This window comes from Rhinolophus ferrumequinum, chromosome 18, assembly GCF_004115265.2.
Source record: "Rhinolophus ferrumequinum isolate MPI-CBG mRhiFer1 chromosome 18, mRhiFer1_v1.p, whole genome shotgun sequence".
NCBI lineage: Eukaryota > Metazoa > Chordata > Mammalia > Chiroptera > Rhinolophidae > Rhinolophus > Rhinolophus ferrumequinum.
In genome coordinates this window covers 58,851,526-58,864,121 of record NC_046301.1, presented here as the reverse complement: position 1 = coordinate 58,864,121, position 12,596 = coordinate 58,851,526, and the positions used below count along the sequence as shown (strand labels likewise).

The 12,596-nt window shown below is 55.3% G+C and overlaps 1 protein-coding gene across 3 annotated transcripts in view; it reads left to right on the top strand.

Annotated features, from left to right (window-relative positions):
- Positions 1-12,596, top strand: part of KDM4B (lysine demethylase 4B) — a 93,729-nt gene that overhangs the window by 24,992 nt on the left and 56,141 nt on the right. For all 3 annotated transcript variants that reach the window (XM_033134159.1, XM_033134158.1, XM_033134160.1), the window contains exon 5: positions 11,103-11,152. In XM_033134159.1, the coding sequence (XP_032990050.1) occupies positions 11,103-11,152 (50 nt within the window). The remainder of the gene's footprint in view (positions 1-11,102; positions 11,153-12,596) is intronic.

The following is a 12,596-nucleotide window of genomic DNA, read 5'->3' as shown; positions in this document are numbered from 1 at the left end:
AAACGTAGTCTCACCCTGTGTCCAGGAGGAGAAGGGAGCCATAGCTTTGCCACCGCCTGGGTGCTGAACAAAGGTGGTTTCCAGGTTGTAGAAGGAGACGGGTCGGCTCAAGCCCTGGGCCCACTTAGGACAGATGCCATCTTTCAGAATAGGAGCCTACGGAGTGGCTGAATCCCTCTCCCCCACAGCGGGGCCAAGCCAGGCAGCACAGGAGCCCTTGAGATGCAGGCAAGGAAGCCGCAGGGGTGAGGCTTGCGGAATGAGAGGGAGCAGGGCAGCCTGTGGAGGGGCGGGCGGCTGGACCAGGAGCAGGGAGTCTGGAAGGTTCCCAGGCTAGGGAGCTACTGCACTGAAGTGGTATTCAGGGAAGATTCCTCTGGCCAGGACGCTGAGTTAGCAAGGGAGGGAAGGCCCAGGACCTAGGCACGGGGGGTGGGGGGCGGTCAGGGGAGGTTAGCGCTCTGCTGCCTGGTCGCCAGCCCATACACATGGATGTGATCATCTCCTGTCCGTCTGTTAACTCGTGGCCGTGGCCACAGGCGTGGCTGGCCATCACACAGCCCCGCTGGCTTGGTCTGGCAGGAACAGATGGCCCTTCATTTTAGCGTCCTTTGTTCAAACTGGGCGCTTTAGAGTTGGCCCGGCAGTGCTCCTCACTGGCTGGTGCTATTGTGAGGTGCAGGGTTCTTGCTTCAGGGCAGCCTCCTGGCCCCCGCATTCCTCGTTCTGGGCTGCAGCGTGCCAGGCAAGGAGTAGAAGCCTTTCCCTGCCCACCACTATAGAAACTGTTGGTTCTTCTGTTTGAAATGTCATCGCTGAGCATTGATCCCCATCTGGAGATCCTCCCACAGGCAGTGTTTCGATGAGGAGTTGATTCAAGCTGTTGGGGGGGGGGGTGGGGGTGGAGGAAGGGGGTCTGTGGCATCCCCCAAGGGGCAGGGGCTTTCTGCTGCAGAAAAGGGCCTCCTGGTCCAGAGTGGTTTACCCCCTACCTGTCACTCTAGCCAAGCCATCAGCAATTTGGGTTCTGTTTGCGGGGTCTGGTTTCCATGGCAAATTTCTTTCATGTTAGCAAGGTTGCTCCAGTAGATTTCAGCTCCTCAGAAGGGAGAGCCTGCAAGTCTGTGAGTAGAGGGAGTTTGTTTTGTTTCTTAAATACCTGGCGGTGAATGTACTTCTTCCCTCATTGGCACAGCAGCAGGAGATGGGAGCCCTCGTGGCCAGGCTCAGGACTGGACCAGAGGTGGCTGCATTGCTAGGATAAGCGGATGGCCCTTGTTTAGCAGCTTACCACAAGGCTTGGTCTGTCTGCTCTCTCCTGCCTGATGGCAAGCTGAGCAAAGCTGAGCCAACTTAGCTTGCACGTGAGCTTAACCCTTCCAAAGTACCAGAGCCCAGAGCAGCCTAAGAGTGACCTTGAGTGCCCTTTGGCCTTTGCCTCGGGGCCAGTAGGCTGAAACCCAGATGGTCTTAACACATATGGACGCTGGAACCCCTGGGGTCACAGGGCCAATTGGTAAAGACGGTGTAACCCTCACGCCCTCCAAAGCTAGTCCCCTAGTTAGAGGACAGGTCAGAGACACCCAGGGCTACCTCTGTGGGGCCGGGAAGAGCCCATGGCCTGTCTTCCTGGTCACCAGGGGCCTCGGCTGCCAGTGTGTGTCCACACAGGTTCAGTGGGCCCTGAGCATCTGTGTGACAATGAGTGCACACATACCAGTGACATCAGAAGTAGGGTTTCCAGGCAGGAATGCCCGCCCATTCTCAGGAATGTTGTTCCCTTTCCCTTTCCCGAATCCCGAGATATAAACTGTTTTCTCCTCTCCACAATGAATTGTTTCCACAAAGTGACGGCCAATACTATCAACCACCTGGGTTCAAGGAGCCGATTTTCCCAATTGCCCAACCAACTTTTCTCGGGATTCGGGAACAGAAAAGCGAAAAAAATTCCTGAGAATGACGGGCAGGAATTCCCGCCCAGAAACTCTAATCAGAAGTCATTTTAACAGACCCAGAGACTCCCTCATTGAACTCCAGCTACTCTCCCAAGTCCCAACCAGCTTGTCCCCATGTCCCAGGCTCACGCTGGCATGTGTCAGGGGTGGCTGACACCGTCCTGTCTTAATTCCCCTCCACTCCGGACCAGTGGAAACTAACATCTTTCTCTCTGGAGCCAGCAGCCCCTGTCCCTTCAGACACTCCTGTCCGCTCAGGAGACCTGTCCTCGCTCTTTCCTGTTCAGACTGCCCTGTGTGTTTCAACAGGAATAAATTAAGGGTGTCCCCTCCATCCCCCCCAGCACACACGCCACTGGAGGCGGAGTTTGGCGGTGGCGGGAGTGTCAGCCTTGGTGGCCACGAGGTGCAGGCACAACAGGAGTCTGTCCCCTCATTGTTTTACAAGCAGAAATTCAGGCTAGTTCTACAAGCAGCAGATTGAAGTCTCTGTAAGTGGCCCTGAGTTCTCACCTGCACCATGTCCCACAAATTGGTCTCCCCCATGCTGGCAGCATAGGCCGCTTCCTACTCTTATTAGATGCTCCGTCACCTGTGCCTGCCTTTCAAAGCCTCACCTGAGAAGGACCCCACACACACGGCTTCAAAAACAATGTCAAGAAGCACGCACGTGACTTGGCACTGTCGGTCCTGTCACATAAAAATAATTCATGGGCCTATAATAAATCGGGGCTGGGTGGAGATCAGATGCCTCCAATTCAGCGACTAATTGCAGGCTCAACACCACTCGCCTTGTAGAGTCTGTTCCTTAATTAAAGTGGGACGACAGTATGTGCAGCCAGCTCCCGCTCCCCTGAAGCTGGGCCCTGCAGCTGGGGGACCTCCAGGATTCCAGCCCGCCCCTGATTCCTGGGGAGGTGCTGCGTGCAGCTCGGACCTGGGAGAGGTGGGCGGGCTGGGAGCCACCCCAGTGCCCAGGGCATCAAGCACGTCCTCCCCAGCCCCTCGGGGCCCCCAGTGTTCCCTCCCACCCGCAGCGCACCTTTCTGTCCCACTGGTGGCCGGTCAGCCGGCAACGCCCCCGCCAGTCACCATGTGCGAGACGCCCCACTTTATCTGAGCAGATGCTCCCAGGACTCTTGTTTATCTCGTGTGTAGGTTTCAATAAAAATGTCATTATTTCAAATCATTGACACTGCTGGTGTGAGATACCAAATTCCACCCTCTGTTGTCCTGGAGAATGATCCATTAAAGATAAACCGACTGTGGCTCAATAAGGTCCCTTCCTGGGAACAAGCCACCCTGGTCCTGGGCTGATCCTATCTCCCCAGCAAGTGTTCACATCTGTCGCATAAAGGGGCCCAGCGTAGGGAACAAATGAGGGAGGCTGCCTCCCCACAGAGCGAGGCTTCTCGCAAGTTAAGATGGGATTTCCTGATAAATTGTGCTGGCATCCATTTGCTGTCAGCCCATTTCAGTCATTCTCTCAGGGAAGGAGCTTTGCAGCCCAGGCGGAGCTCCTTTGTGGAGCAGTGACTGAATGGGGCTGCACAGACGTACCCCACCCCCCAGCTTCTACACACGTGCCCGCTGCTCAGGGGCTTAGAAACACACTTCCGTTTTGCTCCTGAATGTTTAGGAAAGGGCTTTACCTCTCCTTTCTCCCCCCAAACCCCCTGGTGGGGCATGGGGACCCCCAGTGGTTCCAGTCATCTGTCCATCCAGGCCTTCGGACCTGCTTTCTCGTTTCAAGGGCAGGCCTATCTGCCAAGTGTTTTTTCTGACTTATTTTGCCAGACCGTACATGGGGTGACCACTTGTCCTGTTTACCCCTGCCATCCTGGTGACTATTAGCAGTGCTTCTTTCACATTTCAACCATAATGATAAGGCCGCCCTGCTCATACCCAATGTCACGACCCCGCCACCTTTGCATTCGGAAGTCAGTCAACGCTGTTGTCACAATCAGTCATCAATCACCTTGCCCAGCTTACTGAAGGACTTGATCACAGTTAAGTTTGTTGCCCTTTCCTGCTCTGGACAGAGGCACTGAGTGATCACGTCACCTTGCAGCACAGTCCTCCTGGGGCTGCCTCAGTGATTCCATCAGTGGCAAGGACACGCCCGGGCTTGTGTTTGACCGCATTTGTGGTGAGGAATTCCTGCTTTTTGACCCCAGGCAAAGGCAGGGTTCACCTTAGTGGATTTTATAGTCACTGTGAATGTTTCTGGTGCAGAGGAAGCCTGGCTGTCTGAGCCTTGGTTTTTATTCATTTATTTTGTTGTGCACACGCTGGACTGTTTTGTTCTGTAGTTTACTGGCTCATTCTTTTAGTTTTCCTAGTAGAAGATGGAAAAAAAAGAAAAAAGTTTGTCTCTTCCCTTCTCGTTGTTACTCCCCTTTTATCTTTTTCTTGACTTATTACATTGGCTGGTGTCTTCAGTATAATGCTGTTGAGTGGCTGTGATAGCGGGCAGCTTGCCTGCCTCCTACCTCACCATGAAGTGTGATGTGGTAAGGTCCCTCCTGGGCCTACTTGGCTAAGAAGTTTTATCCTGAATGGTTTGGAATTGTATATAGATTTTTACATGCTGGACTGTATTTGCCACCCTGGGGATAAACCCGTCTTGGTCTGATTTGCTGATATTTTGTTAGGACTTTTGTAGCTGTGTGAGACTGGCCTATCATTTTCCTGTGTGTCCTTCTCCTGTTGGTGACAGGGTTTCCCACTCATTAATTAATTCAGAAATACGCCAGGTTCATAAAATAAGTTGTAACATCTGATCCTCCAGCCTGCTCGGTAGTATAAATGGGCACTGGCTTTTAGTGTAAAGGTTTACTAAGATTCTCAGTAAAACTGCCAGGGCCTGGGGCCTTTTCTGGCATCTGTGATCTGGTCTCATCAGGGTCTCTGGTTTGTCTGATGGGGCTTGTATTAACCTGGTGGATGCCTTGGTCCAAGGCTTAGAAGACACTGAACAGCCAAGTGCTTCTGTGGCACTGAGCCCAGTACGTAGGTGGGGGACTGTGACTCACCATTGCTGCGTTCTGGGGCTGGGGAGTGTTTCACAGCTTTATTGAGGAATCACTTACATACCACACATAAAATGCCATGCATAGAAGTCACCTGAAGTGTTCAGACATTTCAGTAGGTCAGCTGACAAGGCTGGTCTCAGTGGCCATCACATCAGGGGTGACCTCTTGTGAGTGTCTCTGGGTGCTTCCGCATCACTGTGCAGTCGCATGGAGCAGTGAGGCCGTGTTGGCCCAGCTCAGCTCTCCCCAGCTCAGAGGTGGTACGTCAGCTGCTGAGGGCTCTTGGTGACCTGTCTGTGCTTGGGTCATTCTGCTGGGCCCATCCAGGCCTAGCTGCAGCGTGCGGGAACCGGCCTGCTGACTGCTGGGGAGCGGTCACGGCTGCAGCCGCAATGGAGCTTTGTGTTTGAGGACTGCAGTAATTAGGGCTTTAGTGTCTGCCCAGCATGCAGAGCCCTGGCAGGGCCACTGGCATTTGGAGCTGCCATGGCCTCTTGGGCTTGTGGAGATGGTTTGCTCGTGCCATGCGGCCTCCAAGTTGACCATGGTCTCAGCACTTCCAGTGGACTCTGCCTCCTTGTTTCTTTTTCTGTAATTATAGTATGTTAAACAGCGAGGGGCCTGCCTGCCCAAGCCTTGTATACAGACACTGTGAAATTAACTTCCTCACTCTCCCTCCAACAAGCGTTGGGCTGGACTGGTATTTCCAAAGGGCTCCTGGCTGGACCCCTGCCCTTGGCACACGTTCCTCAGCAGAGAAGAAGGGCGGGAAGATGAGCTTTCTTATCCCCAGCACCTAATTGTGGGGAGCCTCGTGCTAGTACTAGAAGCTGTTAGGCTGGGCACTGGAAAAACTCCAGGTACTGTTTCCACCCGCGGATTTGCATGAGTCTTGGGGGAAGAAAGAAAGTCAGTGTTACGGTGTTGCAACTCCCCATTCTGAGCAAGACAGTCCCTGGCAGAGGCCGCGGGGCCTTGCGAGGATGGGTGGTTGGGGATTTAGAGCGCTTACTTGAGAGTCTGGCCCCCATCAAGTCTCATTACCCTTGCAGCAGGCAGGACGGGGTGCCGACAAGTACCTCATTACCATGGGAACGCTGCTGTCCTCACAAGGGAACCAGGGTGCCCAGGGCGGCCGGCAGGTGTGAGGAAATGAGGGGCAATTGGCCAGCCGAGCCAGTGGGCGTGTGGGTGAGTGGGAGGACTTCCACTGGTTTCACGTTCCTCCACCTGACAACTTGCTATGTGACCATGCGGTTTTTTGTTGGTCGGAGGCAGCAACCCCTTTGGCATTACCTGTCCACGGCCCGGGAGAGGCACCCCACCTGCCTCGCTTTCTGGGGTCTCGTATGGCTGTCCTACGGCAACGACACACAGGATCCTGGGGCTGCTGGGGTTCAGCTGGGCTCATGGGTACCAGGTACCATGGTGCACGCATCCCAGGGCAGCCCTCCCCTGGGGTATCACGTCCCCCACCCAAGGAGGTGACCCAAGCGCCGACTCATGGTGGATCCAGGGATGGCGGGAGTCCATCTGAGAGGCCAGGGGGGTGCCTTGTGCAGCCTGAAGCCCTGTCGCCGTCCTCATAACTAATGGCTTTTGAGCAGGTCCCTGCTCTCCAAGACGTTCTGTGTTCCTCTTCCTGACACACTCATTTAATTTTTAACTCACAAGGCATTTGCTTATTTATTTTCATTGTTCTTGATAATAATTCTAAGCCATTAGAGGGGAAAATTATATTCAAAAATGCTGTTTCACACTTTATTTGTTTGATGATTTAGAGCGATAGAAAGTAGCACATTTGCTGGCTTTTATAGTCTGATAATTATTCACATCCATCAAGCTATTCCAGGGGAATAAACAAAACACCGAGAAAATGACACTATTAATAGCATTCGCAGCGGACAGGAGACTTCCCTGGGCCGTGTGGGTAAAATGGAGGCGGCCTGTCCCCTAGCTGAGGCGAGCAGCCCTGCCCACAGAGGACACGTTTCTGTTTAGTCAACCCAGGTCCATCAAAAGCCACCTGGCCACTGGGCCGAGTGTCCCATGCACCCAGCACCCATGATGTACTTGGCGTCACAAGCCCTGGAGCTTCTTTATTGGTCCCATGGAGTCAGTCATGACCTGTGCAGGCGGAAGCCCCCAGAGGAGGTCCAGGGCCCCGAGTTGTCCCCGAGCCACCAGCCTGGGCTCAAGCCTGGCCCCAGCAGGGCCCGGTGAGGCGTCCCATCCTTTGGCCTCAGTGTTAAAACAGGAATGGCACTCTTCTCCGTGTTTAGTCTTTCCAGTATGTTCCTGACCCTCCAGTAAACAGGTCAGACTCGCGCATGTTAGGCTGGGGGTCTCAGACAAAATCACTTGCCACTCTGGATCTGGCCCTGCATGAGGGGGCCCAGGCCTCTGCTCTCTCCCCGTGGGGAGGTTTGTGGGTTTCAGATTTGCCTTTTTTGGGGGTGGCTGTGATTGGAGAGGGGTACAGTCACTACCCTAATACCTTGAAGTGTAAAAGAAGAAACCTGGAGGCGTAGGAGGTTGGGGACACCCATCTTTCTGGGGCTGGCCCAGCTTATCTCGCCTCAGACCAGGATGTATGGCAGCTTACTGTTCTAGTACCTGAAGCATGTATTTGTCCGTCCTCCCTCCGTCCCTCCTTTCCTTCCTTCCTTCCTGTGGGTTGGTGGGGCATTTGAACTGTGAATCTGCTGGACTGTAATTGTTTCGTAAGCATCATGGCTTTTCCCACGTGGGGGCTCAGTTCTCGGGGCTCTTGCCTTTCCCATCGCATCGCGCAAGCCTTTTGCCTCATATGAAAACGTGCTATTTTTTCTCCCTGAAGCCCCTGATGTTCACAGATGACTAGTGACAGGCGCGTCTGGCACACGTGCCCAGGTTTGTCTCTCGGCCTCCTCAGCGATTCCATGACACTAACCTCGAGTAATGGAGCCTGTCGAGTCCTGTGCAGCCCCTGCAGGGTCACCTGGACTGGTTGCCAGGGATACTGTGCTGGCTGGAGAGACGAACTGACTTTTCTGCGACTTTCTGGTTTGGAGTCAACCAGAAGCACTTTGTGTAAAACCTTCCAAAGCAGAGATAGTAGGGAGGGCCTTTAAATATGGAGCTAAAGATGCCCGTGAATAGGGGACGGCCCTGGACAAAGTCCCAGAGGGGCGACTCGGGCCTGGCTCATGTCAGGGCCACGACGTGTTGGGTGTCCCAGTGGTGGCCCACCATGTCCCCTCAGAGGAGCCTGCTGTGACTGTCCGAGACCACTGCCTTAGAGCCGACTCCGAGGAACCTGGGCGACCCTGCAAGGCAGCCAGTCCTTCTTGCAGCCTCTCCCCCATTTCTCTCTGCACCTCTGAAGCACCCTGCTGTGTTCTCCCTCCCACTGTGCCCTGTTCCTTTCTCCTGATGGCTCCAGATTCTTCCATCGGGACTTGTGTGCTGGGCTGCAGTCGTCTGCCTCGTCCCGGTGGGGAGCATGTTGACTAAGGGTGTCTGGCCAGCCCTGGTGAGGCACAAGAACCTTCTGCCGCCCAGGTGACCAGGGCTGCCCTGTCCAGAGGGAGGCCCCCTGGGGTCTCAGGCAGTCAAAGCATTTGGGCCGTGAGGTGTGACCTTGTGATGGGGACGGATCTCCTGGGTTGCGAGACAAACTGCCCCAGTGTGACCAGTAAACCGTGTCCGTTTACAGCCCTGAGAACTGCTCACTAATGTCCAGACAGCTGCCCCTGCCTCGGCCCACGGCGAGCAAACTCACAACCCAAGTAGCTTCTCCTCCTCCTTGCCTTTCCATTTCTTCTCCTTCCAGAGCCAAGCCTGAGAGACAGGGATGCCTCGACCTGGTGGCCTGACCCTGGGTGACAAGATGACCATGCACCAGGATCCTGGGGGCCCTGGGTGGGACCCCCCCACACAGGTTCTGGGGACTTCTCTCCGGGGGCAAATGTCAGTCCTTGTTGGAAGGCCGCCCAGGGCACCCAAAGGGCCTGGTGGGAACCTGCGGCCCACAGTGCAGGAGTCGCTCCTCGCGTGGGGAGGTGGGCAGCACTCGGGCGTGCTCTGGTAGCTGTGGAGACCGAGCCTCCGCTGTCCCCTCTTCCTTTGGCCGGCCCGTCTTCAGTGCTCTGTGCCGTTAAGGACGCACGCCTCAGTTGTGCTCAAGTTCCCTTGAAAACGGAGGTTTCCATCTTGTCATGTCCTTGGGGTTTGTCTGACGTGGCACGTCGTTGGTGATGAAGCTCTTGTTCTAAGCCGTGGGAGGCACTGCTCGCTCTGGGGCATCGGAGCCTAGAAGTCCCTGTGGTTCTGGCTTCCTGTCCTCGAGTCCTTTCTAATCTCCCCGGGGGCTGCTCTCCTGAACAATCAGCCCAGAGGCCTGCAGTCTGTACTTGCCGATAACAGAGGAACCACGTTCCAATGTATTAAACTTTTAACATCCACCAGATTCAATTAATCTTATCTTTACAACTCCCAATTACAGGCGGTAATTAAGTGAAAGCAGCATTGTCGACTGGGGATACGGCATCCATCATCAGCCGGGTGCCGTGCTTTAGCCCTTCCAATCCTCCCACATCTTCCCAGAAGCCACGGAACGTTTCCTTTCCTCGCTGGGGGGGAGGGGGTGGGGGGGGCGGTAATCCCACAAAGGGGCTCTGGATCGGGGTTAAGGTATCGTCTTTGTGTAACTGATAAAAGTCCACTTAAAAAAGAGGAACCTCGTCTTTGTCCAGAGGATGGAAAATTCCGACAACAGCAGAATCGCAGGTGCTATGGCCATCTCCTCAACGGCCCAGAGCGGGCCCAGAAATGAATGATTTTTATCCTGTTAGATTAGAGACGGCTTGATGCTCAACTGATCTCCTACCCCCAGCCCCTTTTATTTTAATTGAAAAGTAATAATAAGCTTCTCGGTTGGAATGGACTTAACCAGCTACAGGGTCTGGGCGATCTTCTGTGTTCTGTGTCCGTCCCCACCCTTTGCCTGCACCCTGAGGGCGGGAGGGTGGAGCCGGGAAGGTGCATCCTCACATCTCACTCATTGTAGATGGAGATACTGCTTGTCTTTGTTCTGGAACAGGGTCTCTCCCCCGGGCACTATTGACATTTAAGTACCAATTGCTCTGTGTGGGGCTGTCTTGAGCACTGGGGGGGGGGGGGTGCTGAGTAGCCATCCCTGGCGCCCACCTACTTAATGCCAGGAGTAGCCCCAGTGTGACAACCTTGCCCTGTGTCCCCTGGGGGTGGGGGCTGGGCCCAGGATCCCCCCGGTTGACACACTTGCCCGGACTTCCTCCCACGCGGACGCGGTGTGCCGGTAGCTGTAGACACAGAGCCTTTACCTCCTCCCTCGGCTCTCGCACAGCGCTTGGTGCTATTAGGGACCCACACCCCAGTTCTGCCTGCCGTTGCTTGAACACTGAGGTTTTCCTCTTACCGAGGGCCCTGGGCTGGGCTGGGAGTGGCATGTCGGTTGGGTCGGGGCTTCTCAGCACCCCTCGCCCCCGGCCTCCCGCCCCGCTCGCTTCCGCCACACAACATCAGCCGGATGTCACTCTCGCTTCATCTGTTTGCAAACTTCCACCTTACATCTTTTTTATTTATGACAGAGCCTTTCAAATGTAAAATGTGTAAAAATAAAACTCACGAAGTGGGTGACAGATGAAATTTTTCTCCTTCCTGAGCTTCTTTCCTTATTGGCTCTTGGGGCTGGGAGGTCGGAGGTGACGCTGGCTGGGTGGGGTCCCTACCCTGCAGCTCCAGTCCAGTGCTTTTATTTTACGTTTTGCTGGAGGCACTAAACCTCATGAGGAGGTTTAGTGCCGCTTAACTGGAAATGTCTCCACTCTTGGCGTTCCGACAGTGCCAGCACAACTCCCCGGGTCCCTCCCTGGTCCTTAGCCCTCTCCACCCCCTTCTGTGTAGAATTCCTACCCTGACAGCACCGCCTGCTGCTGCTCACACATGTCACAGCTCTGACCACCGCTACAGTCACTTGTGCTCTGTGCACGAGCCGTGTGTCTCCCTGAGGCCACACGGGCCTCCCGGGGACCCTCAAATGTGGTGGCCACAGGAGGTTGCCTCTGACGTGTCCCCCTTCTCTTGTTAGGTATGCCATCCCACCGGAGCACGGCAAGCGCCTGGAGCGGCTGGCGATCGGTAGGTGTCTGCGCCTCTGGGCCGGGACCTGGGAGTGGGACTTGTGGGGGGGGGGCAGGGTGGGGAGGCAGCTGTCATCCCGCCCAGGTTTGCTATATGTTTGGGTTTCAATTTCTGGGAGCAGTGATGTGCTGCAAGATGTCACTGTCTTATTTTCCCATTTCCTTGCATCCTCGTGATCCGATCTATGGTCCCTCTGCTAGGGTGTTTGTCACTTCATGGATTCTGCACAGAATGTCACTGCTTTAAACGCGCTTGTTTTCCGGTTGCTTAGCACGGAGTCCTTGGACGTGACTGCAGGCTCCCGCGGGCCAGGAAGGGCAGCGCGTTCTGTCTCCCTCCCGCGCCTGGCACTGCGTCATGCCCTTTCCTAAATGCTCACGTTCTTGTTCAGTCTGGAAAACGAGAAGTCACTTAGCAGCAACCTCACCTGGACCTCGGAGTTGCTAGAGGCTGCAAGGCCCCTGGCCTTGTGTGCGAGGTTCTCACTCACCTGCCTCCTTCAACAAATGGCCCCTCAAGCAGCCACTGTCCCACCACCTGCATTCAGACCTTCCCTGGGGCCTCCTGGGGCGGAAGGACTTGTCAGAGGGGGTCCCAGGCTGCGTCTGGAGAGGGTCATTGACCACTCAGGGTGAGGGATCTCTAGGGACCTGCCAGACACCCAGCTGGGTGGCACTGAGGCACCTGAGCATCCTGAAGAAGGGACCAGGTAGCTTGTCTTCCGTCACTCCTGTCATGGCACTCTGCTCTTTGTCCCGCATTCCCTCAGCTTGAGAGCCAGCACCCAGGTGGCGTGAGGACCCCATTGTTCAGGAGTTGCTTGGACAGCACAGGGGCATCTGATCATCCTGACCCTCTGGGCGGCAGTGACCGATAGCCCAGCACTCCAAAGGCATCCACAGAACCTTCTGGAAGCCATGGCTCAGCGTTGGTGAAGGATCCCTCACTGCCGGCCCCCATCCTCTGGCCCCTCCTCACACCTCACCAAAGAACACCCACTGCACACTCTCTTCCCCTTCCCTTTGGTGTTTTGACATTAGAGAAGGGAATGGTGGATCTTTCTGGAAAAACAGGGGCCTCCTGTCCTAGCTGCACTGAGAGCTGTGCATGTGATCGCAAATACTATACCCCAGTGACACTATTCCCCCGAGAAAGGAGGGAGGCTTGTCTGGAGGCAGGTATCTCCAGCCTCCCGGCTGGAGGATGGTAGTTGGAAACCTGGACCCTACCCTCGTGGGAACCCATTTTCTTACAGTCCTGGAGGTCAGAAGTCTAAAATGGGTGTCACAGCGCTAATCCCAGGTGCGGGCAGGGCTGGTCCTTCAGTAGGCCCTGGGAAAGAACCGTTTCCCGCCTTTTCCAGCTTCCAGAGATGCCACATCCTGGCTCGTGGCCCCTCCTCCTTCGTCACAGCCAGCGGCGCAGCCTCTTCCATCTCCCT